Source organism: Grus americana, chromosome 10 (assembly GCF_028858705.1).
Source record: "Grus americana isolate bGruAme1 chromosome 10, bGruAme1.mat, whole genome shotgun sequence".
Taxonomy (NCBI): Eukaryota; Metazoa; Chordata; class Aves; order Gruiformes; family Gruidae; genus Grus; species Grus americana.
The window spans coordinates 19,689,542-19,717,207 of NC_072861.1; the positions used below are offsets into that span (position 1 = coordinate 19,689,542).

The 27,666-nt window shown below is 39.1% G+C and overlaps 1 protein-coding gene across 2 annotated transcripts in view; it reads right to left on the reverse strand.

The window, feature by feature from the left end:
• Window positions 1-8,408: 8,408 nt before the first annotated feature.
• The window catches only part of LOC129210826 (protein FAM169B-like), a 40,425-nt gene continuing 21,167 nt past the window's right edge, over window positions 8,409-27,666 (reverse strand). Inside the window, exons 4-9 of one of the 2 annotated variants that reach the window (XM_054837125.1) lie at window positions 25,213-25,298; window positions 23,441-23,615; window positions 15,467-15,649; window positions 12,965-13,093; window positions 9,802-9,863; window positions 8,409-8,796 (exon numbers count right to left, since the gene is read on the reverse strand). In XM_054837125.1, coding sequence (XP_054693100.1) covers window positions 8,575-8,796; window positions 9,802-9,863; window positions 12,965-13,093; window positions 15,467-15,649; window positions 23,441-23,615; window positions 25,213-25,298 — 857 coding nt within the window. In that variant the 3' untranslated portion in view covers window positions 8,409-8,574. Of the gene's footprint in view, window positions 8,797-9,801; window positions 9,864-11,885; window positions 12,016-12,964; window positions 13,094-15,466; window positions 15,650-23,440; window positions 23,616-25,212; window positions 25,299-27,666 lie in introns of those variants that run through there. The other variant, XM_054837126.1, reaches the window with a different exon arrangement.

The window sequence follows — 27,666 nt, forward strand, 5'->3', positions numbered from 1 at the left end:
AAATGGCATTCCTCAACAAGTGGTGCTATTAGCTACTAACCTTAGCCTGAGCATCCCTGGATCAAACCGCTCCTTTAGCAGCAGTGCATGGCGTGGGATGCTGGCTCCATGAATATCCACCATTGGGACACAGTGGGGCTCAAAGTACCCAGAGGCTGTGACCAGAACGGCAGGGCTGATGTACACTGATACGGTTGTTGTACGAGTGAGGTCGGCATCAGAAGGCAGCAACACAGTGAGTTTCACCCTGGATGAGTCCCAGCATTCAGGAGATTTTAGCCAAGCTGGCATTATACCACGTGCCTCTGTATCAACTGAGTTCTGTTCTGTGCTCGGTTGTTGTCTTTCCTTTCACTTCCCCCCCCCCCCTTTTTTGGGGGGGGCATATATATAAAACCTGGCAGTCCATGTTTATTTTTAAGTAAGGACAAGTGATCCAGGGTAAGTCATTTTGAATGGATTGCAGATATCGGCAGGGTTTTGTGACAGAAAGCAGACTCGTCTGAGGCTCCACATTACTCCTGAGCAGAATATAAGAGGAGAGAAGCAGAACTGCGCTTGTGCATGAAAAATTGCAGATGAAACCAGGGGACTGTGAAAAATCTATAACAATAATGAAGAACACAACTCAGCCCATGTCATCACCATATGAGCTTATTGTCCTGAACAGGGGTTCAACAATGGGATTTGGCAAAGATGATTCTTTCTGATCAGAGTTACACCAATCCGCTGCTACAAATACACAAAATAATCTAGCATCAAAGCTGCCAAGATTGTATTTCCCAGCATTTCTGGGTCCTGCGCAGCAGAACACTGACTGCCTCCTGGATTTCAAATACCAATGGCTTTTTCCCTTAGCTAGGACAGGCGTTACTGTTTGTCCTGATGCTGCTAAGTTGAGAGGTGAATTATGAGAATATGTCCTACATCCCCTTCAGATCCCATTGCTGGAACTGGAGGGGACAGGGAATCATCTCTGTCATTTTAATTATGCTGCATCAAAGAGACTGGCTGGTCTGAGAGTAAGTCACTGCAAGGCTGGGACCAAGCAAAGATACAGAGGCAAAAATCAAGCCCTTCTATTGCTTGTAACTGATGTCAGCTGTCTTTGGTAGAAACCTGCCTTCCCATTCCTCTGTAGGACCGCAGCACCGCTATGTAAGCTTAGGCCTGCAAGTCAAAAGCCAGGCAAGGACAGAGCACAGCATGGTACATCCATCTGTTGGAAGCCAAACGCTCTCTGAAGCTCTCAGTCTCAGTTACCTCAATGAGTAGAAAGACACAAGGTCCCTCCTCCCATCCCCAGCATGGCAGAGCAATGTGCTTTGCGATCTATTTGACAACTCACAAGGATATTACCTATCGAAGTGCTAGTGTCTTTGATGCCTTAACTGTTCAGGCAGGACATGCTAAATATCATCTTGCAGAAACTTCTGATGTCTACAGGGAGCAAGACCCCTCCTTGACCTTTTCTCTTGCTATTTTGCTGGTTTTGTTCTGTGCTTCTCAGAGCTGCTCCTCCATTCCAGATGCACAAAAGAGGTCAAACTAGCAGAGGTGGCTTGTGCCAAAGGCTTTGGCTTCTACCAAGAGACACTTTAAAAGGAAGATATTTGTGCTTGTGACATAGAGCAAAGAGGGACAATGCGTCTTTCACTCCAATTGATTTACCCACCAACCTTCCACACAAACAAGGATAAAAGCAGCATTTCAGTCTGTATTACAGCAGATGGGCTCTGCATGCAGCACAAGAGAAATAGCTTTAAAAAAGATTGAGCCAGCCCCAAGATCTGCAGAGGGTGGGGGAATCAGGCGGCTCTTTCATGTCATGCGGCTTGAAGACAGCATTTACCTAAGGTGCACCTCAGTTAAGATACTTATCACCTTTTATGAAGGGTTTTTCTCTCCTCTCTCCCTGCTCCTTGCAGAAAGCTGGGAGGGAGGGGATTACTGGTTCCAGGTAGGAGGATTGAAGGTATGCTGCACATCTGTATCTTCTAAAAGCAGCATGAAATTAATGCCATTAAACCGAGGCCACTCATGTTGACCAGAGGGCACACATAGCTCCAAAGTGTTTCTCCTTTCATGGACAGTGGCCTTTAACATACCACAGTCCAGAGAGGCTGAGCTATTAATTTTCAAATCAGATGTTGGTGAATGAATACCGACATTCCCAAATGTACTCATCATGGTGAATGCAACCTCTGATCTCCTCCCTGAGAATTAAAAAAAAGTTCAACTTCATCTAAGTGTCAGGTGGCTGGGAGAAAAGAATTCTTCCAGATGGAGTTTATTGATCTTCCAAAAATAGAGCCTTCAGTTTAAATTAAAACCAAAAAGATTTCTTCAAAAAAACACCACCAAAAAAACCCCTCAAAACCCAACAACCTTCAAGACAGAAAAATTCAATAAAGCAAGGATAAAGTCTAAGGCAAATAGAGAAAATTAAACTAAGACTTTACCATCAAGTTGGATTGCAAGAGGAAACAAATTGAAAAGCAGGCTAATTACAAACTCCTAATTTTGTCTCCTGTGTACTTAAATTTTATTGCATGCTCATTTGTAACAAGAAATATATAAAGAAAGGCCTACGTCAACACCAAACAACTAACTATAGCTGGACGCATTCTTTGTTTACGCAGTTGAGCAATTGATTTGACAAAGCAGAAATCCTATTTTGACATCTTAATTTTGTCTGTTTCTGCAACGTCCTTGATATGCAAATGCTAAGAAGGATCCAGTTAGGTAATGAAGTTTAAACTGTTCCCTCCCTTCTTCATCCATAGCAAAGGACACTAAAACGTGATTTGAACACCCCTAAACGACTTCAAATCAACTCTTGTGTTGTACTGACCTCCTAAGGCTTTCTTTAGGAGCATGGGACAGTTACATGGAATCAATCCCAATTACGTCAGCTAGGCGCTCAGCTCAAAGGATGTCACGGAGCCTTTGGACACAGTCAATGCAAAGGTGCCAAGTTAGTCTGTTTTTCAGACTAATGAGTTCAGACAAGTTAGCTGGTTTTTCCTACTTTGGCACCTACTTCTAAGGCAATCTTTTGGGTGGCTCCCTTCTCATAATCAAGTCATGCAAGTGAAAAGTGGTTATTTGGAAGTGTTTAATTTGTATTTCTAAACCTGTAAAAATTTTACACAAAAACCACAGCAGCAGGAAGGCATTAGAGGTTTCAGTAACGTGACTTCTAGCAGATCCTTCAAGAGCAGTCCATGAGTGTCCAAACAGATCTCATAATACATTAATGTCATCACAGAGATGGGAGGGAAGGATATTAGCGCAAGTTACTGATGTGATAAACTCTAAGAGATGCACAGAGCTCCTACCATTTAGCAGACAGATGTATCATGCCGTGCTAATCATGGAGTGTGATACTGCAGGCCTGGAGGACTGGGAAATCACCCCAAAAAACAGAGTTAGCATTGGCATTACAAAGAGCAAGTGAAAGAACAGAGAATGCTTTGAAATGTTTGCATTACAGTCTTTGATTAGGACGATGAACTGCCTTTAATGTACAACTATCTTTGCACTGAAGTTTTACTATATCAATTAAACTAAACATGAAACATTTCAAAAATTTAAAAAATAAAAATTAAATTAAATCATCTGCTTACTTAATCTACTCTTCCCTGCTCTGGAATGGTCACATATAAAACATAGTGGCAAAGGAAGAATCTTAGCCTTCAGGGCAAATATAGACCATCCTTGCTTTTCCAATGCTGAGAATATTAATAGCATATTCTATGGCAGCTGTTATTACATGAAAAAAAGAAAAGTGCTCAGTAGTACTCTGAAGCAAAGTACGTAGTAGACAAGAGAAGAGTCAGAAACAGAAAATTAGATGTTCAAGTTATCTCAGCAGAGAACCATTTAGTGCTAGGAAACCATGAAATACAACTGAGAAAAGTCCCACCCAGGATTCCCCATGCAACAAGAGCCCAAAGGGACACAATCTGGGTGCAGTCTGCATTTCGTGCTACTCTGTGACTTCACTTTGGCTTCACAAGTATTTGAAAATCTCAACCCCAGGCCCACTCGAGAGATACAGTGAGACTGAACGGCAAACACAAGACAAGCTCTACCATACCCTCACTCTCCTTTCTCTGAACCGGTAACCTTTCTCTGAAGAAGTCAAGCCAACCAGCGATGTATTTAAATCTTGGGCACCTTCTCAAGCACCCAAGAGATGACGACAATGTTATGCTATGTAATGGTGCCATCTCGTGGTAATAATAAAGATGACACTGGATCAACTTTACATTTTCAGTAGTACACTGCAGCCATTGTGGTCATTAAAGACAACACATTAAAACAGGTACCTCTTAATTCTTCCATGTCATTTAAGTTTTATGGTGCATGTTCACCACTAAGACACCCACAAGCACAAAAGAATCCTGTGATGATTTACAACCACAGGTCATAGCAGCTGGGAAATGGTAACCCGTAACGGTCAGTGTGATTGTAACTGTAACTGGGTCTCTGATGATGTTCAGGCTTCTAAGAGGAATTTGACAAAGGACAAGAAGAATGAATCAAGGTCAGGAAAATCTCTCTCACACAGACAGATCCAAAAAAACTACTGCTCACTGATGTCATGACGGATCACAAGTTATCCACCCATGCACTGAAACAATCTTAATAGTATCAGAGCCATAGCTCAGTATTAAACAGAAAAGCAAAATCCATCATAGGAGACTAAACCAAAATTAATCCAGACTACAAAAATCGGGTGCATTTGCAAACATAAAACTTCAGAACAACTTGCCAATGACCACGGCAGATTTCCCACTGCCCAACATCTGAAAATCAAAACTGTCAAATCAAAACAATCTTTGTAAAAAATGGGTTGTTTCAACCAAAACCAATGATTTTTGATACAGCAACCATGTGTGAAATTGTCTGGCTTACATTATGTGAAACATCATGACAGATTAACGTAATGAAATTTCTAGCCTTAAAATTCATGTTTACTTTTCTTGAGAGCGATTCAAATACTTACTTTAGTTGGCACACACCCACTCAGATCACTGCTAACACTAATGTTCATGTCTAACATCTTACGTGTAGGCCAGACTTAAGTGTTTATGCTTATAAGAACAATAGGTACAAATTTCCTTTCAGCAGGTTCTGCCATCTCTTTCTCCACACACACCCCGACCTCCTTGTCTCCTGAGCAGAAATACCATCGTGCCAAGCCACAAACACCAGAGTGTAGATTCAGAGATTAAATCCAAGGTTTTGAAAACTTAACTCCAAAAACTGGAATGCTCTTTCAAGCCTTTGCCAACATTTTCAGCACTCTGAAATGATCCTACCCTTGAGTAAATGCAGATTTCTTTTAAATAATAGAACTTCCACCGTGAGAAAAAGATGTTTGTGCTGTTGGTTGGGGCTTTTTTCTATTATGTTCTATTAAGACAGTGAAGATATTGGATCTCTTTCTGCTTCAGATTCTCTTAGGATTCTTGTTATCTCACTAAGAAGACTGCCAAGAATGAGTTGCAGGTCCAAGTATCTAAATTAATCAGATACCTTAAAGCACTAATATAACCGGGGGGGGGGGGGGGGAAGGAAAAAAAAAATGAAAACATTGAAAATAGAGAAAAGAGAGAAAAGAGAGAAAAGAGAGAAAAGAGAGAAAAAGAGAAAAGAGAGAAAAGAGAGAAAAGAGAGAAAAGAGAGAAAAGAGAGAAAAGAGAGAAAAGAGAGAAAAGAGAGAAAAGAGAGAAAAGAGAGAAAAGAGAGAAAAGAGAGAAAAGAGAGAAAAGAGAGAAAAGAGAGAAAAGAGAGAAAAGAGAGAAAAGAGAGAAAAGAGAGAAAAGAGAGAAAAGAGAGAAAAGAGAGAAAAGAGAGAAAAGAGAGAAAAGAGAGAAAAGAGAGAAAAGAGAGAAAAGAGAGAAAAGAGAGAAAAGAGAGAAAAGAGAGAAAAGAGATAAAAGAGATAAAAGAGAGAAAAGAGAGAAAAGAGAGAAAAGAGAAAAAAGAGAAAAAAGAGAAAAAAGAGAAAAAAGAGAAAAAAGAGAAAAAAGAGAAAAAAGAGAAAAAAGAGAAAAAAGAGAAAAAAGAGAAAAAAGAGAAAAAAGAGAAAAAAGATCGATATTCAGGCTAATTGTTCTGTAAGTCAGCATTTCTGAAATAATATGGAGCAAGCCTATGTCCTCCTGCTACCTGTAGCCCAGGAGTTTAGTATTGTTATGTAGGTCCTCAGACCTCCTGGCTCTGGTTCATTACTGGATATAGATAATGGGCAAATGTCTGTATCCTCTTATTCTACTATTTCTGCTCGGTGTGTTTCATTTGCCAGGCAGGGCAGATGAACTGAATGTAGAACATCCCTAATTGTCACAAGTTTTGATTAGAAGGACGGTGTGATCACTTTCTTTGATTAGAAAGTACCAACCATCTGCCAACATCATCTCATGAAATGCACCTTTGCTTACTTCTAGAATATGCCCAGTTGCCATCATGAGCATTTTTGATGAAAAAACATTACTTAGAAAAGAAAAAGCTAAACAGAATCAAGGAAGACAATTCTTACACGGAGGAAAGAAGCAACATTTCTGTGAGAACAGCCAGTAAAGTGGCTGTTAATGCAGCCAGTGGATCAGTGGATAATAGAGAGGTGAAACAAATTCAGTTTGGGAATATCGAAAAATTGCTGGTTTTCCCCCCGACTCAGAGTGTCCCCAGATACAGAATGAATTTAATCAAATTAGGTGTCTGCCCATTCCACACACAGTACCTTATCCATCTTGTTTATTCTAATACAAATTCATATAGAGTTTCCTGGGGCCATCTTAGATACAATTTTCTTGAAAGACTTAAATCAAATTAAACTTCTTAATGGTCCCCACTTGCTGGAACAACTCCAGTTTACCTTACCTTGACAACTATAATATAGGTCATTAAGTAAAAATTAGACATGAGGCCAGTTTGCTAGGCTACTGCAATTCCAGAATCAGCTTTCATGAGGAGATATATAAACATTTTCTATCATACTTAGGAGCAACTGGTATTGCAACTCTTCACAAATACTGTATTTATTTTTTTTTAAAAAGCTATGTATTTAACCATACACTAAGTGAGAATGTAGGCTGCTTGCACAGAAGGACATGGAGTTTCCAGCAGTCTTTATAGCATGCCCTTTGTGATTTGATGAATCAACAACCTGAAGATCAATTGATTACAAAGTTAGTCCTAAATGCATTCTCTTTGAGACAAGAGAACCATAGCAACATGATTAAGGCTGGCACACAATTCAGTGTTTTAATTCTCTTGGCAAAAACTTGTAAGTTCCAATTATAGCATTTTTTTTTATTTTTTTTAAAGAGATGCCTAGAAAGGTCTGATTTTGATGTCTCTCAGGCATATGGTTTACTGAGCAGCTCAACAGGAGGAGTTACTTGGATACATGAATAAATGCTATGTTAAATCACGACCTTAAAAAGAAAACCAGGATGACAGGGCTATGTGTGAGCAATTATGCCGTACGGGGGGAAAAATATACATCTCTACAGTGTACCTACAATGCCTGCCTACAAAACCATCTCCCTGGAAATGCTGGATTAGTTTCTGGAAAGAAATAGCTACCTCTCCTTGTTCCAAGGCACCCACTTAAGAATTATAGGCTGCTGGAACTATTCAGGTTCATCAAAATACTACTGCTGTTCACCACTGAGGCTACCCCTTTGCAAAGCCTTCTCTGCCACTCAACTAAAGACCTGATCCTTAAGAGTTTCACCTGTAATCTTTAATACAGCATTCAAGCTTTAGAAATTCCCCACTAAAAAAAGAAAATTCTAATACAGAACCAGCTTGTGGTGAAAGAACAAAATTTCTTTACCAAGCCATAACGTGAGTAATCTAGTGAAATATGTTCTACTTCCAAGTTAATTAAATGCAAAACATTAGGAAAGAGCCTACAGGAAATAAAACATGCAATATATAATCTACACAGAGTTCTACACCCTGAACTTAGACATAACATGATCACAGTGCCTGAATTTAAAGGCAGTCTAAGGCCCGTAGCTTGCTCACTCCTCTGCACCAAACTTCTTCATTAATGGACTTTGTATGCCATTCTGTCCACCACAGGGTTCAAGGCAGATTTTTCTGCTAGAAAAAACTCAAATAAAAGCAATTCAAGATCAATTGTTCTCTTTGAAAGGAAGGTTACAGCTGTCATTCTCATACCAACATGTGTTGCGATATCTCGCTTCCATAATGCAGGATGTGGTTTCCATAGAAATATCTTCTTACATCAGTATCTACAAGCCCTCCAATTATTCCCTTTTGGACATCTCATGCAATCAAATAAAATCTTTTCAGAGCAGGGAAATAACAAAGCTCAACTACTACTTAATTACTTGGTGAGAAGAAAAAGAGAAGGACAATTAGCAAACAAAAGCTTTATTTAAAACAAAACACAAGATGATGAACATGTGTCTTGGAAAAAAATTATATCTTACCTGAAGAAATCTCTCCAGTGTTACAAACTATGAACAGTCAATCACAATTTTTAAAACCACACTGAGATTTTGCTGATTTTTGAAAGTGCAACTATGGTATAATTCTACATTGTTTGGTGGCCTTGTCTCCAACTAAGCCCCTGGGGCCTGCTCTTTTTCTGAATCCTTTGCATTGCTGGGTGTTGCCTGCACCTTGTTCTAAATCCTCTTGTTCAGGACCCTGTGAGTTTAGATTCCCTGCTGCTGCTGTGTCATCTTTTTTTTCTGTGGCATCTCCTGCCACTTTCCCAACACCAGGAATGAATTCAACGCCCTGAAATTAGAACCAAGACAGAGGGAACACCAAATTATACACAAACAACATAAACAGTGACTTGATCCTAATATAAAACGCCTCTGTCAACCAAGGCCACCATAAACGTGCAAGGCAAGAAATTTAGCTGCATTGATTGATAGAACAGCTTCGTTCCTGCTGCTCTGCCTGAGTTCCCAGAAGTGTCAGCATAAGGAAAACTGGGAGTTACATGGAGCCTTGATCTGGCTGGGTGGGCTCTGAAGCCATGACCACAGCACATAACGCAAGAGTGTGCACCACAGGGGCCAGCGCTGTCATAGCTCCCCCAGGAGACCCGTGTCTCAAGAAAACAAACTGATTTAATTGTGTGGCAACCAAAACGTACTGGGGAAACAACCCCTACAGCTCTTTGTTTTGCTTCCACTCGTCTCTCCTTTTTCTTTATTACTTGAAAAAGCTTCATTACTGTCATTTGTTTTCTCAGATACATGTACCCCTTACAAGGTTTAGGCTTCATTCAATTCTCTCGGTCTGTTTCAGGCCTCCATCCTGTAAAAAGCTAAGCACAGTCAGATCTGCAGCTCAGTAGTGGGATAAAATAATTAGGACCGTAAAGAGCTTGGATTACTCATTCTAAAGGTGTCATACTCAAGCCCCTGCACAGGCACAGGAAAAATCACAGTGCAGTTCAGAAAGCCACACCTTGGAATTTGCTGTATGCCAGCTTGGGTTACAGTCCCTTATCTTAGTAAGGATCAAACTAAAACATTTAGTGAAAACTATCGTGTACTCTTTAGCCTCTCAAACTACTATATCTATATAAATTAGCTATATGAATAAATTATATGTGTGTATATATATTATATAGCTATGATTACCTACATAAACCTATGGGTCAGTGGTGAAAAACCACTTATAGTTGTCTGTGATGGTCTCTCATATTTAAACCTCACTACTTCAGTAAAAAGGGAAAAGGCCACCGATGAAAAAGAAAGTCATAAAATAGCAAATTAGCCACTGTACCTTATTTATCTGGTCCACATCTGATTTACTGGGTTTACTGGTTTGAAAGTCTGCTTCAGCCTCTGGAGAAATGGGGCAAATAGTTTTGCCCCAGAAAGAGATCAAAAAGGAAAAAATGTTAACAGACTTCCATGGCAATTTTCATTTAAAAAACACACCAAAAAAAGCCTCCTGAATGCTACTGTCAAGCCATTTGCCGTGCTTTTGTTAATTAACCAAACCGGGGTACCCAATGACACTACCATAAAAGACTAAGGTGAACAACTATACTAGAAAGAAAATGTCTGTGGGTCTTTCTTAGCTTGAAATTTCTGCTAAATAGATAATAGATTCATCTCTTACACCAAGCAAACCCAAATCCCTTCCTCCCTTTCAGAAAAGGCAGACACTTTGATCAATTCAGATAAAGGATTATAAGCAATCATTTGAAATTGATTTTAATTCTTGCTCAGTCTGCTTATTTTTTTACATTAGCTTTACCTTTACATGCTTTATGTGTATTACTGAACTACTTCAAAACAGCTCAGTTCACTGCGTCGTAGATTTAGCAACTAGGAGCAAATCATGTTAAATGATTTCTATTCCTCCAATCAGCCCCAGAAGAGAAATGTCACTACGTTCCTGTTACTGAGACTATTTCCTGTAAATAAAATGTCTCCATTTTTCAAACAATAAGAATTAATTCAGAATGAACGATTGCTGCTATGTGTGACAACGGCTTTATTTTTACAGATATATATACACACACCTGGAGACAGAAATATACGTGTGTGTGTGTATATGCCTATGTATCTGTGCACATCCAAACTGAAGTATCAGTTGCAGTAAACAGAGTGCTGCAGTTTATCTGTACTGCCACTAGATGCAGCCACATTACCTTGTAAAATTTAAAATTCTGACCTCAGGGTTATAGAAACCTTTTTTGGAATATCTATGATTGCAAAATTCTTACAACAACATTAATAGTATTCAATCTTGAGTACTGGGGGAAAAAATGTAATATGAGCAGAATTTTCAATTTTTCTTCTCAATAATTTTTTCCAAAACATAGCATTGCAAATGTCAACGGGGATCTAAGAAATCAGAGCAGAATAAGACTTGTCTATTTTTGTGGTTGTTGCCATAGATCCAGATTGGAGCTGACAATATTGAATTACATTGTGTTTTGCTTTCTACATAGCAGAGCAAGTAGGAATTAAGCACTATGTTCCCAAGTGATCCCCTACAGATCTAATGACTGTGCGCGTATGGAACAGTTAAGTGTACAACTCCAGTGGTTTCCATTTTATGCCACATCATTTTCCTCTCTATGTCTCTATACCACAACTCTGGAAACACACGCTTCTCTTTACACGTATGGTATGCAGCACGCTAGGTCAGATGATAAAGGATTCCTGCACTGAGAAAATATTTCTGCTTTATCTACTACTAACAGATAGCATTAATTCCTGGAAAATTCTCATGTTATTTCCTCACCAGCTATCAAACCAAGCTCTGTAGGAATAACACTGCCTTTAGGACAAAGCAAAACCAGGGAAACTCTTCCCTAGTTTTAGCAGGCATTATCTGTCCTGTACTCTCCCTTGGTATTTCCCTGGATGCATAATATGCACAGTACTGGGATAATACAAGCACAAGAAGCATGCAAGCAGATTCCATATGTAAAACAGATACAATAAATGTATTACACACTGTTTTAAATACTGTTTTTATAGTGGGTTGATTTTCCACTGAAGATGGATGAAATAAAGCCTGTTCAGCACATTCAGTGTAAAGGAAAGTGATGCCCAATGAGCCGTGCACCACAGTGGAGAACATAATTTAAAAAGCAGATCTTTATTATATATTTTAGTGCCAAATTCACTTGCTTCTGCTCCCTTCCACTATAAAGACCACATTGCAATTCACAATCCATATAAATATGTATAAAACCTCCCCCCATTTCTGGTTTATACTTGCCCTCCTTCCTCTTTTTGTAGATACGAGATACCTCATTTACGTGCAGAACTGGCCAAGGCAGTTCCCAGGCCTCACATGGGTTTTTTTACAGACAGCCATTCTTGTGGAATTATATTTACCCATGTTTTGGGTTGCTTCTCTTTGTTTTTGTACGAGATGTCAAAAAGAAGAATGACAAAAGAAAGTATACTCTTCTCCAGGATCCACTTTCTGTTTGCTGATCTGATCGTAGTTCTCTTCAATTAGTAAACTGAACTGAGCAAGATGGATTAAAAGAAAGTGCAACACCAGTTTTTGTTGGTTTAAAGCATGAGGAACATAAATATAATGGCTTCAGAGGAACCCAGCCTGGGGCTAGATTCTGACTTAACTCTCCTGTGGGGTGCTGCAAACAAGATGAAACGCAATGTCTCAACTGAAGGTCCCCAAGCCAGTACAAAGCAGGATAGATGTGGGAAGGCATGGGAGCAATTTGCTCTGCAGCACTCCTTGCTGCACTTCCAGAAAGAGACAATGTGCGCCCTTCTTTTGGAACCTAATGCTTATCACAGCTTGTGCGCATGCAGCAGAGGGGCCCGTCTGGATCCCCAAGCCAGCTGAACAGATTACATCAACAGGATCCCCATATGAACTGTCAAAAGGTTTTCCTGCTCTGTTGCTGTCTTTTGTGAAGTAGGCAGAAAATGCTCTCAGCAAGAAGGATTTACCCTGTAGGAGAGTATTCTGAATCTTCCAAAAGCCATAATGAAAATGTTTGTGTTTCCATCCAAGAATGGTATTGGCAACAAATTGAAGGTAATTAAACACATTGCCCATTGGCCATACAAATTTCTTCTTTGTAATAATTTAAGAGAAACAAATCCCTCTCTATAACCCAGACATTGTGTTGTGCAACAGGAATTTTTTGGGCTAACTTCTACCCTGCTGTAATTGTACTGCAATGGGAGTTACAGCCACTTTATGCCAAGACTGTGCTTTGTTCAGTATCTCTCAGATGCTCTGTAGTTCAATTTCATTACCTCATAATTTCTAAGAATTGTCCTGTTTACTGGGAAAAGACCAGTGAACTGGACTTGCACGCTCAGTAGCTTCTCCATGTGCAAACAGAGAAACACCTATCTACTATCACTGCCTAACCCTTGATTTTAGTTCTTATCTTTATATAACCAACATGGCTAAGTTCACACTGTTTATTTTAACTCACTTCCTGAAGGAGATGACTCCATCTGAATTTTTAACCAGATATTCACTCGCTGGTTCCAATCTCCTGGTGCTTCCACCTCCCACAGTCGCTTCTGCTCCTCAGGATAAGTCTGCAAGAATTTCTGGCAAACTGAATAGGAGAAACCAAGGGGGTAAAAGCATGAATGAGTGAAAAGTACAGTGGAAGAGGGAGCGTATTCTATCCTGGAAATTCTCTCAGACCTACTTTCATTAGTTCCTTTGGAAATCTTTTCTTCTCTCTTCTCATCTTCCTTTTTTTTCTCTTAGCTGGGGCATTTAAGGAAAAGTCTATGTGGAATGACCTAAAAGGGCACCAGTGAATCCTGTCCATCTGCTTCAACCTAGATGACTTCCTTGTCAGTGCAGAAATACAGAACTTGAAATGACTTACTGAGCCACCTTCTTCTTGACACTGCATCACACTTACCAGGTTTTAGACTAACAGCGGTGCAGGTTTTTTACCCTCACTACTCTGAAATGAAAGGTGTTTCAGTCTCTCCCAGCTTTAATCATTAAGAATGCTACTCTAATTCCTATTTCTAAACAAAAGCTTTATCAGTTTGTTCCTGGGCCAGTATCACCCTCCATTTTACTACTGCTACCCTACACTCCGTTGCTTGGGTTCATTTATCTCTTTGGGTGTGGAAAACAGGAAACTGGAAGAACTAACAGAGGAATAACAGGGGTACCTGGGTCAGATGTACGATCCCCTTTAGAAACCATATTCCCACAGATTCCTATCACAGTCAGTACGCACTGGACATTAATATAATTTGGATAAACAATCAAATTTAGGTTTCCTTACATTATTAAACTGAAATCTGTCTTAATTATAGGTTTCCTGTGTGCAGAACCAAGAGGAGACATATGTTGTAGGACAAACAGTTCAAAAAATTTAAAGGGGATTTCTAAACTTTCCTTAACTATCATTCTATCAGTTCTATCAACTGTACTAAGATAGCAATCTGTAAACAATGAAATTATTTTCATGCTCTCTTCTGTCCATTGTAGTTCATCATACTACAGAATGGGTAATTTATCTTCAACATTCAGTTGAGTTTAACAATGGGATGTTGAAACAAAAAACCTAATTACAGTATGTAAACATTTGCCTTTCAGTAACAAGCAGATCACTGTCATTAATTTTATCCCAGGATATCCAAACTAAATTAATCATTTTAATAAAAGCAACTTATATACCAAAATAGAGATACCTGCTAAATGGCTTTTTACTTCCTTTTAGGCCTCTACAGCACATTAAATAACATGCTAGTGAAAACTGTGCACACTTAGTACATAGATTTAGAGTAAAAGGTTGCATTCTTTTGTCAAAGTATGAGATTGTGGTTCCAATGAAATTAAGAACAGGCAGTGACTTCAATATACTCAACATTTAACTCACAGCGCTAGTCATTTTTATAAAAGTAAGAACCAGAAAACCTAATTAGAACATGATGCAGATCAATTTTTTTCACTATTAGCTCTACACTTAATTGAGATGAAAGCATAGTCTTGCAATACATCGCTAGCATAACACATAAACAATGCAGCTTTCTGATCCATAGCATCTAAACCATTGATGCCTGCCATAGGAAAAATGGATATTACTGGGAGAATAGAAGGAATATTGTCAATACTATCCCTTCCTGAATTTAGAAGTATCTTAGAAACTCCTGGGGTACATTTGTGTACATTGGGGTACATTTGTATATATCCAATGGCACACACTGACCAAGAGAAAGAACAGATACAGTCATCATTTTGTTGACACTTACTAGTAAATGGCTATAAAGTCATAAATCAATAGAAACATCTCCCAAAAAATGACAGCAAAGATCGTATACTGCACAGAGAGCAACTTTAGGAAAAAAAGCTTTTCTAAGGAATATAGTTTTACAAATAATGTGAGCACAGATGTTTTCTGTAAATTTTACTAGCAAAACTAGAACTTCAACCCGAACACAGAGAAGATATGTAACTACTTAAATGATCTTTTAAAAGTGCCAAATGTTCAAAGACAGTCAATATGAAACAAGTACCAATGTTACTGGATGAATGAACAGAGCCCAGGTATATGGTTTATTTAATCTCTTACAAATGCAGTATCTACAGGAGCATTGTGTGCGTAGTGTAGGCTTGACAACATCTTAGGATTCTTTTCCCTCTGGTGTCAAATAAAATGGGTAAGTCACTGTCTAGGGCAACGATGCAGTTCTATTTCTAAGAGACAGTGAGATCAGAATGCAAAATGTCAAACAGGCAGTATGAGTTTTATGCTTCTCATTGTCTTACATAAATATTGGCCTACCTTTCTACAGGAAATTCCAGATGTTTCAAGACAAGTAACCAGCTGCACGCTAACAACAGTTCAGTTCAGACAAGTGCACTGAACTATACAGTTAAGAAAATCCTACCAAGACCATATTGAAATTTATACATTATACATGACCCTTACCTAACGCTTCCACATCAAACGATTTACCTTGATACATGGCAGCAGAAATAGGGCAGCTGATCCCCAAGGCATCCTCAGTCATGAAAGACTGACAGAAATCATGCAGCATTTTCATCCCTAGGCCACCTCTTCTGTACTTTCTCCGGACGAATATAGTATCCAAAACCGGCAGCAAGTAACATTGACTGGTTGTACCATCGCATAAGCTCCCTGAAAACAGACAGTAAAAAACAGATGAATTTAAAAACAAAATCGGTATTGCTACACTAACTAACCACTGTGTGATTCTAGACACAAATACTGCCTGATACCTTTCCACAAGCTATGAGGATGACCCCAGCTGAAGTGCATTCACATAGACAGTAAAACACTTTCCAGGAGGAAGATTTGTGCCATCAAACTGAGAGGACCTGCTTAACATGTGGTTGACAGCTCTCACCATAGTATTGGGGTGAAAACCACGATTTTTCATAATCAGACATGTAGGTACATAGGAAAGTTCACTGAGAAGATATAACTGGGCTATAGTGGCATAAATACTCTGAATGCAATCTCAGTATACTCCTTTAGCTTTTGGCTATTCTGGAAAATCACCCCACAAACTCTTTGTATGAAATACACTGGACCACACAACACAGTATGATTTGAATGCTCAGAAGGTCAATACTGCCAAATGCAGCTGGACAGTGGAGAAGGCTTCCAGAGAAAACTCCCAATACCATTTAAGCTAACAACGTCATGATGACTGCAGGGAGAGAAGAAAGGCTCTCTTGGGTCTCTGCATACATTGCTGTTGTGCCTCCCCAAATGGTATGATAATACTCTGAAGTATGAAACTTGACTGGCCCCATCATTTACACCTCCTTTCTGACTTTTACTGGTCAGAAAGTTACACAACCCTTCTACTGCATATTCAGTCTTCGATCTCAGCACACAAAAGTCACAATTCTGTAGGAAGAGTATAGGCATTAATTAAGGCATTTGGGTATAAAGCCATAAACAACCGAATGGTGCATTACAAGAAAGTACTATAAGTGCTCCTTTGTAAGTCACTCAATTTCTACTGAGTGGTAATTTATCATGCACATACGTGCTTCTAGTCCATCACTTGAACTACTACTGTCAGCGTTAAATGAGGGTTTTCACTCAAGGATGGTCCTTGCTAATAAAAATATTGTCAGTCACTTGAAAGCATGGGGACATGACATAATGCTCTACACACGGACAAAATACAGACTTGCGTATAAGCCTCCAAACTATTAAAATTCAGTTTTCAGTGAAAACTGTTAAAAAAAATTAGAACCAAGGCATTTATTTTGCAATTATGTATGGTAAACTCAAACTGGAGTCAGGAGAAAGTTGATTAAGACATTCAGGGTCCAAAATTTTAATGTTCACCCTAAACAACTTAGGGTCCTACTGCAGGAGGTACATTAGCAATTCACCATACAACTTGCATTCAGTGCAAAATACCATAAAAACAAAACCTCAAACTACTTGACGGCATAAGCATTCAGCTCTGAAATGAATGACCAACATCAGTTCACCAACTACTTACGTATAGGATAAGGTAACCATAGAAACATCTCGTCAATTTATTTTCATTTTTAGAAAATATTTATAAAAATTTTACGCTGCTTCTATCTGTGTATATGGCAGTTTAAATAGAAATGGATATCCAAGTCTTTATAACAGAAGATTACATTTTCTTACTTTGTTGCTTAAATCTCATCAAGACCTTCTTGGTTTTCCTGCTTACCACTTACTAGTGTACCACTCAGCCTAGCTTCCAGTGTCTTGAGACATGAAACTTTCAGCACTTCACTAAGACCTATTCCATAGTTTCACAAATGTCCTATTGAATGGCTGTTCCTGAATTTCAGTACAAGGCTTTTACTTGAGAGCCATTTTTTCTTTATCACATCAACAATACCTATCTTAAACTGAAGTCTAGTTCTGTTCCTTGAGTCGGGGTCCAGTACCTTTTGCTTATAGTCGCTAGGCCTGACTTTGATTACTCTCTTTTCTAGGATGCCAATTCAGCAAAGCATACATGACTGTATTCAAGTCTAAACCCTGATTTGTCAAGGCTGTAGCTCTCCACTTAGCAAGAATCCACATCACACTTAGCCATACAACAAGAGTATGAAACTACATAACCAATCCATTCACATCAAGGCTTGGTGCACCCTTAACTTAATCAAAGTGCATGCTTAACTTCAAACACATGTTGAAGCACATTGTTGGAAAAGGATGGTTTGTGGTAGTGTTTATAACTTTTCAGTATTTGTAACATATGATGGGTAGTTACTCTTTTTTCATGAGCCAAAAAATTGGGTATATCCCCAGTCCCATTGTTAGCTGCCAGCCCGACAGAGATGTTGGATTCCAGCAGTGTTGCACCATACATCCTAAGAAAGGGACAAACTTTTCCTCATGAAGTCAATAGCTTTAAGAATTCCTGCATGTTGCAAGTGTCCTTATAAGTTTATTATTATCTCATACAGTCTGTCTCCTATAAATCCTGATGAGACTGCTCTGCAGCAATCCCAGGAGCTGAGTGATTTATGTCTGTGCTCCTAATTTTGTGTTGAGAAGACAAAAACTTGTAATGTCTAAAGGCACTGTAAATAAAAAAACCATGAAGCCATTCTTCACCTTGTTCCTGGGAAACATATTAGAAGAGTCATAGCCCACAGCCATTTGAAATAAAACAAACCAACCAACCAACCAACCTCTGGAACAAAGGCCACTTTGTCTCTAGTTCCCATCCAATAGCAAAGAGGTTACCACGAGCTAATGGTGGCCCAGAGGTGACCACTAGGCTCTCACACATTTGGTTCAGAGGTTGGTTTCATTGTTGAAACACACAAACAAAGTTTTGAGGTGAGGGAGGAGACAGGGAAAATAAGGGCGATGGAGATGGAAGTATTCATACAGTCTGCCCTTTGAAAGCCTTTGATCTGTTTGGTTAGGTCACGAGTGCCAAATGACCAACTTACGAGCCAGCAAAATGGTAAACAGATATTACAAAGGCAGGAAAGCAGACAGCCATTAGCATTCCCAAAGAGCCGCAAACCAGAAAAAAAAAAACAACAATCCAGTCCCCACATCCAACAGACCCAAACAAAACAAGGTTGTGTGTACTGACTATTTCCCTGCTGAACAAGTTGGCTTGGCACACACATGTTTGGACAGGCCTTCTGCAGGCTGAGTGCTTGTGTAAAGGGTGGGGAATATTTCTGCTGAATAGAACCCAAGGTCAACCCATTGTGTGAGTTTGTATGTGAGAAGGGGAACAAAGGTTCTGGCTTCAATAAAATTAAATTAATTCATGTCTTGACTGGTATGTAGTCATTTAATTTTTATTACAGCCAGAACCTTCAGTCTGCCCCAGAAATGCACATTAAAAATATTATTGCTAGAAAACAGACGGAGAGAAAAGCAATTATCCAACAAGATTTCAGCTAATTGTCTGTCAGGTTAACTTCAATTCTCTTTTTTTTTTCTTTTCATAAAGAAATGTATGTAATCAGTGAAAAATAAAATCCTATTATCACTTTAGGGATCTATTTCTACAGAATACCACCTGAGCCACCAAAGTATTAAAAGAAATTTGCAAAGGCTTGTATGAAGAAAGGTGTGACATGGATTTTAGCTTGGGTAGCCACTTCCAAAGACCACCTCTAAGGCTCTGGGATAGCAAAAAGCAGAGACTGGGCCAGGGTTGTTTTGCTGCCTACTTTATATCAGCTTAGACTTTTTGCGGTCAGGTGTTCCCAAACTGTGATTTGTGGAGCATCTCTAAAGAACGAATGAGAAGCCAACAATACATTTATTCCTGGTTCAACTGCACGCTTTAGAGCCTTCTCAGAGGACCCAATTCTGTTAAGGCTGGTCTGAGGTTTGACTCACGGCACAGACAATACTATCTTTCTCTACACTTTTACTACTAAGGTTTCACAAAAGGGACACAGGAAGCTTGGGAAGGGACAAGCTTTGGCAATCTGATTTCCTTCCTTTTTGTACTGTAGACAGGTTGGTCCACAACTGGGCAGCTCCTATGTGTTATAGAAACAGTAATACGTAACAGTAGGGGAAAAAAAAAGCTGAGGTCTTTTTTCTGTATATAAAAAAGGGGTTTTGTTCTGTTTTATTCTTAAAGGGACTAAGACACTCCTGGCTCATAGCATCTTCCAACTTCCTTACTGATTTATTTGCATGATGAATCTTCTACACTCTCCTGACATTTATGTGAATGTGGTAAGAGTCCATTTTCAGTAATTACTAATCCTCAGTAAATAAAAAAGACAAACTTTCAGGGAATTACATGGTTTCATTGCACAAAAAATAGTGTCAGTAACTACGGTCATTAATCCTACGTCACTATACAAAACACATTCTTTTTGAGGTTTTCACACAGATTTAGAGCATACCAGGAAAAAAAAAATGAAAGAAATACTTAGAAGAATATAAAACAGATCTCAAAACCAAAGTATCTATATGAAGGTTTTCTGCAAAATATTTCATTTTCAGGTTGCTGTCTGCAAAGAAAGGTACAGGGACAGGAAACTGTCATTTCCTATTGTACCTTTAAGTAGCTACATGCAGTGAGGTCTAACTCCTCAGCTGTCTAATATGGAAGCCGCTGACATAGATAAAATTGGAGACATTTATCTTGGCACGTGACAAAGTGTCTTATCAGCCTCATTAGTGGCTTAGTACGTCTCATCAATCTTTAGTATACCCAGTGGTAAATGCTGCATGCCTGTCATTGGAAAGGAACAGGCACATACCAGAGAGGCTAGGGTGATGATCTGTGTAGTCATGAATAAATTTTGTTTTAATAAAGGTGTCTAATGCTCATGAAAAGCGATAGCCTTGAAGAATGAGTCTTCAGTTTATCTACACAACAGGTGCAGGATGGTCAGTGTCAGTAGTTGCCAAATTGTCTCAAAACTTTGACCTGCAGTTACTGCGCCTCTGAGCAAGGCAGGTGCTCAAGACCATCTGTCCCTCTTTAGCTAGACTATCAAAAGAGATCCAGTTAAAGATGTTCATAAGATGGATGGATGTGTGGAACTGGACCAGAATTAACAAGTTCACTTTGTACAGGCCACGTAGGAACTGGCAAATGGAAATGACTTTACAATATTGCCAAGATAGTTAATTGGAATCACTGAAGTCCATTGAAAATTTAGTTCGCATAACGGCACACTAAATCTGTAGCAAAGATAGAACAGACTCTCTCCTCCTTGGTCACCATTTCTGTGATTCACCCAGATGACTTATGTTTGAAATAGCCATGCTCCACAGATCTGTTCTGGCTTATTTGGCTCCACCGAAGCATGTTTTTTGTCGTACTGTAGATAGTGGAAAATTCACAGATGAGAAATACAGTTGAATATAGCATCAGCATGGGAGTCTCAATTACTTAGTGAAGAAAATAAAACTATAAAGAACAGCCAGGTAATTGCAGGGCATGGAAATAAAGGGAATCAGAATCACATGGTGGGCACAGAGGAAAATAACTTCATCCTAGGACCAGAAGCTGTAACAGAGGTCCAGCACAATATAAAGACCTGTACTTAAAGTTGCCCCTACTAAATGTTCTGACCAGAACAGTAAAAGGAAAAAGAACTTACATTATGAAAAAAAAAGAAAAGTTAAAAAAAATCTACAACAACCATGTGAAATACAACTTCTAACCACCATGTGAAATGCAACTTCTAAGAGAAGATATTTATCTCAGCCTGTTTTGGGCCTAATAAATCCATGGCTCTTCCAGAAAGTAGAGAGAATAGGATCAGCCAGAGCATGGCTGGTATGAAGTTGAAATCACAGAACTTCAGAAAGAGGAATTATTTTCTAAATGCATACAGCGAATAGCAAAAAGGGGTAAAACCAATCAGTTTCAAGCTTCCCGAAAAGGCTTTGGCAAAAGACTGCAGTAATTTGTGAGACAGGCCAAAAACTAACAAATATAGCTGCCCAGAGAAAAAAAAACACTGGCAACAAAAGACAGATGCTGACAAAGCCGGACTTGAAGAATTTGTATTTTATGTGGACCTGATTTAAAACCAAACTGTGACTCTCCACTTACTCAGAAACAGTTTCAACTCGGCTAATACTCCACCCATAACAGACTACTGTGCAAATTTATTTTACTGAAGCATGAGTCATTACAGCCCATACAAGTGTGTCTTTCCAAAAGCTTTGCTCAGAAATATTTATTACCTTAAAGGAAAATGTACTACGGCAGTTGAAGTGTTTGTTAATTACAAACCGGTTCATCAGTACCATCACAGATAGATAGATAGATAGATAGATACAAGATTCCTTTATCAGGCTGAGACTTGATTCATCATTGATAGTACAGTAGCACTGTACCAGCACAGTGGTGTACAAGTTACACCTCAGCGTGAATAAGGATTTTGCACATTCCAAGGCAGCAGAAGAGCAGAACATCTCCTACTGCTGCTGGCCTTTGAGACTCTATCAGAGAAGGCACCTTCAGGCTGTCATCTGGAATCCAATGCAATCCGTATCTGTACAGCTCTCAAGTTGTTTCTTATTCTCTCTTGGACAGATGCCTACTGATTGCTGACTTGAACAATCCATTTACCTCCAAAGATACCAACTTCTCTACGTTTAAGCTGCTGGTATCAAGATGACACCCATGAATCTTAAATACAGACTGGTAACCAGCTCCTACCTGGGGGTATGTACTCAACTGCATACCTGGAGTTATCTAATTAAGTCTTTTCCACTCTAGACTGGTTAACAGCAATGTACCTGCATTAATACAAACTCTCTATTTAATAGAAGACCTTCATTAAAGCTTACACTGGTGCAAGTATAATGCATATATACTGCCCTAGTGACACCACACCTGAAATACTGTGTCCAGTTCTGGGCTCCTCAGTTCAAGACAGGGAATTACTGGAGAGAGTCCAGCGGAGGATGATTAGGTGACTGGAATATCTCTTATATGAGGAAAGACTGAGAGAGCTGGGTCTGTTTAGTCTGGAGAAGAGAAGACTGCGAGAGAATCTTTTTAACGCTTAGAAATATCTAAAGAGCGGGTGTCAAGAGGACGAGGCCAGAATCTTTTCAGTAGTGCCCAGCAAGAGGACAAGGGGCAATGGGCACAAATGTGAACACAGGGAGTTCCCCCTGAATATGAGAAAAAACTTCTTTACTGTGAGGGTGACAGAGCACTGGAACAGGCTGTCCAGAGAGGTTGTGGCGTTTCCTTCTCTGGAGACATTCAAAAGTCACCTGGATGTGATCCTGTGCAACCTGCTTTAGGTGATCCTGCTTTATCAGGGGGGTTGGACTAGATGATCTCCAGAGGTCCATTCCAACCCCTATCAGTCTGTGATTCTGTGAAGTATCCCTAAAGAATCACATACATTGTTTCTTTTCTACACTAGTTAATCAATTAATGATGAAATCAGTTAATCACCATCCTTTAAACTGGGAGTACCACAACTGGACAAAGCATTCCAGGTCTGATCTAGCGCATATACCTTCCTCTACACAACTCAGCCACTGCTCCTTATGCATCCAAGGATATTACCACTTCTCACCACCAGCCACTCCTGATACACTGGTTTTCCACTGTGAACTGTACTCCTTTTTTCAGATATCACTTTTTCCAGGATGCAGTCCTCCATTCTGTGGGTAGGCCCTATACTCTTTGTTCTTAGACATACGACCTTCTACTTGCCTGTATTAAAGTGTATTTTATTAGAATAAGCCAGTACCTCAGATCACTCAGTGTAACTGAGAATAGAGTTTGAAGCCATCGTCTTTAAATGAAAGTAATATGGATGGCTTCCAAATTTTGGGAAGGTTTGTTCCCCAGATTCATTCTGAGAGAGATTTGATATAAAAATGTAAATGAGAGCCAGGATTATTTATACTGAAAGATAAACAAAAGGATTACACTTGTAGCTATTAGGAACTAATGGAAATGTGTCTCTAAAATGACCTTACCTTTCATCTTGACCGAGTAAAAGGCAACAGCCTTGCCATTTCTCCAGAGTATCTTGGCACGCTCAGTGGCAGAGTGAGGTAGAAAGAATGCATCATTAGCTGAACTGCCTTCCAGCATTCCAAAAATAATGTAGTTCAGAACAAAGAGGACAATCCTTTCTCCAAACGTCTGGACCTTAGAGAACAAACAAAAACAGACCAAAGAAAAATGAAGCAGAGAATAGTATTTTGCGTTTCATAAAAGGCTTCAAAATTAAAAGGGGCTGGGAAGGAGGTGGTGAGGGAACATGTACACTTAATTTGGGGAAAATACCTCATGAGTTGGTTCAGATAGAATAACAAAAACAGTTTTTCCCAGTGTTCCACCCTCTATCCATAGAGGGCATTGAATAATTTAGTAACAATTTATAAAGTTTGAGATATGTCCTGTTGTCACAGAAAGGAATTCTAAAGCAGCAGGAAAAGAAGTATCTTGATTGTAGTCACAGCAGACTAGTCACAGATTTGGAAACAGGATCAAAGCAATCTATTTCTACCCAAAACCGAAATAAAGACAGGATTCGCTGTGTTATTCCTGGTCCCTTCTCCCCTATTACCTGTCTTGCCACAGCATCACAGAACTTTAGTGGGCAAGGACCTTACTGAGATAGACACTATACAAAACAGAGATTAAATACAGTCTGTCCCAAACACCTTATAATCTAAGTGTTATACGAACAATTAGGTTTTATGTTGTGCTTCTTACTAGACAGCTATCAGGACAGGGAGATGGAGGAACATAAAGGAACGCGATCATATTGGTCATCAAGGTAAAAAGTGGTGCCAACAAGCTTTATATGAAAGCTGAAAAAGAAAATGAGAGTTTCCACAAATAATGACAACTTCTCTCTCAGCAATGAGCTAGAAGGGGCAAGTTTTCTATTTTTCAGATATTTTTTTCATTCTCTGTTGATACAGCAGCTGCTTGAAAGCCTGAAAGCCTGTGTTTCTGTCCTAAGTTCTATCTTGCAAGGATTTGTATCTCAAATTCCCTCCAGTTCAGTGGAGAGTCTACTTAATTCAGTGAATAATTAAACTCTGTGTACGGCAGATATTAGGGAAAGATGATAAAGGAACAGAATCATTAAGGACCAAAGCTGGACACAAAGGGTTGGGTAGGAAACAGAACTGACTTAACAGCCTCATGGCAACACAAAGCTTACATCCAGTAGGCATCTAACTTTTTAGCTGAAAACAGATTACAGGCTACCCAAATCTCTCAAATTATGAAAAAGTAGTTGTATCCTACTAAGATAATTTATTTGGAAAAAGAATCACAAATATAGAATCTAACCGTTTCATAAAATGAACACAATATAAACATTCTCCAAGGCAAAAAAAAAATCATAACTAGCTAGATAAAACCTTGTTCCAAAGGGTAGTAACACCTTCCCATCAGACAGTCAGTTAAGCAACACTAACGTGAAGACTTATTGCTAATGTAGTAATTTGGTTTATCTGATTATTCCTTTAGTAGGCAGTATGGGTAAACTAAAACCAAAGCCTAATAAATCCCACAAATGAATCATAAACTGCATGCAGAAAATTGTTTAGAGAGGGTTAATGTGCATGTCACTGTGCAATGGGAGACATGTGAAGTACCCAGTGAGCCACATAGCCCAGATCCCACAGGTTATAAAGTATGAGCTATAGGAGACCAGAGACAATTACATATGATTGTTCTAGTTGGGAAATTCCAGGGTAAAGGCAACTGTTTAAAACAGTATCCTTACCAAAATCAGCCCATCTCTAGAAGGATCAGCTGTCCTTACTACATCTTCAACAGGCCACCAGCACTGGTTCAAATAAACTGCCAAAACTACAAAAAGAAAAAGACAGCAGAACATATTACCTTCAAATATATACACAGTTGGTTCTGAACTTTTCCACAAGCAGCCTCAGATCTACTTCTTCCTCCAGCTGACTCCAGTTTGAACTGCTGTGAGACAGCAGAACAACAATTGTATTTCCGTATCCCTTGATATCCAATTTTCGGTGCCACACGAGGCATCAAGTGAAGGTAATTTTTCTCAGGAATTGATGTGACTTTGGTATGACAATCTGTGTGCCATATGAATAAAGCACTTCCTGCATAATATCTGTTCAGTAGCACAGTAAGCTTGAGTGGCATTTGGGACAGAGAGAGCTACCTAGCTAAAGGTTATACTTCTGATGTTTCTTTCAATTTTCCCCTGTCCACATGCATACATGCTGGTATTTGCACCCACATAAGTCAAACACAAAAGTTTTTATATTCACTTTATCGAATAGCATTTCAGCTGCCTATGTGATTGAATGTCTATATATCTGTACCTTCAGAGTACAGAGTCCTACATCTCTGCATGGACAGATAGTCACAGATGTTCAAATGCATACAGAGAGGTTTCTATCAACAAAGGACAGACATATGCACACATGAGTAAGACACACTTTGCCCTGATGCAGAAGTGTATGACCAACCTACACATAAGTCAGGTCCTTGTGTAGGTACTATGCAGAACTTCCACCCCACTTCTTCCCATTCTTCCTGAATTTTTCACATATGCAGAAACAAGTATTTAAAACCTACTCCTACATGTTCATATACAGAATTCATTGCCTGCCATTAGATTTACAAGAGAAAGTCTAAAGCAGCAACAGCAACACTGAAATTGCTCCCAAGAATTCAGAAAGAAAAGTTTTAACACAGGGTCATTTCAAATGATATAGAATAGATTTTAAGGGTTTAGATTAGGTTTTAGAATAAAGACAGAAATTTGATCATTTATGACCACCAACACATCAAGCAGCAAATATTTCAGCAAAAAGAAATTTTATTCTCTGTACAGTGGTGACATCCACCTAAAGAAAGTACACAGCCGCAATTTCAGGAGTGGTCAAGAACACCAGTATCTTTACTAACTTCAAATAGGGCAGCTAGCATCCCATTTTTAGACAAAAAGATAAAATATAATATAAGAAGTATGGTGCAAAGAACAGCATGGAGTTCACACCTCGAGTCCTAAGAGAGTGCACTGTCTAATGTTTTTCTAAGCTACCCAACTAGGGACAAACATAAGAAAGTTAAAAAACATCTACAAGTTAGAGACAAATTCACACACAAGGAAGTGAAACAGCTTTAACAGGATTCATCATTTACCTGTTTTAGCCTCAGGTTATACAAATGTTGCTGATGCGCACAGGTTAGTTTCCCTTTTTGCTTCAGCCTCTACCATCTCCTGCTGGCTTCCAGGCTGGAGATTCCACTTAGCTAACTTATCTTTCAAATAAATTATTAAAGCATGTGCCAAAAAGCGTTACATTTCGTGTACTGGGTTAACAATGAAGAAAGTATTGCACGCAAGGGCAGATGCCTGTTTATAGCACCAGCTTCAATTCATTAAATATTATGCACTTACTTGCATGGGAGTTTCATACTCTTTCTGTGATGGATTCAATCTGTTCCCTCAATCCCTTCACTCTGCTTTCAAACGCAAGCAGTCCCTGCTCCATTACACATCCATGAAACATGCAGTACAAAGGGAGCTGAGTCAGACAATGGAACATAATGGGCCAAATGCTGACTTTAATGGGAGCTGCAGAGGTTTGGCACATAGTTCAGACACATACAAGACACACAGTAAAGGTCAAAAATGTTTTTAAAAGCTTTGAGGAAAATAGGAAGATGCATAACCATGCTGTAAGGAGTTACTTTTATAGAACATTTACTGTGCTATTCAATAATTTAAATGTGTGGAAGGGAACACTAGTTGACATAGCAACTGTCACATCACATTACTTGAGCAACCTTATCTATATGGATGCCTTCCTTGAAGGAAAAACATTTCTCCAGATTTCACACAAACATATGTACTTTGCTTTTTGTTATCATTTTTCAAGTTAACATCTGGTCCGCAGTTAAATCCATCCATGCTTCCCCATATTCTCATTTTCATTTTACAATCAACTTTGAGGAACACTATTTCAAATGCAAACATGTTTTGTGAGACCACATGTTCCTTCACTCTCCTTTCCCAGTCTTGTTCTTTCGAAGACATTTGGTTATATTCACCTGATCATGAGAGATCAAGTTATTGCCAACAGTAAGTCACACGCATCACCTCAATGCTGTGAATCATGATGTATATGATTACAAGGATCTCGCAATTGCAAGACCTGATGTGCTTGATCTTGCAATTGCAAGACTA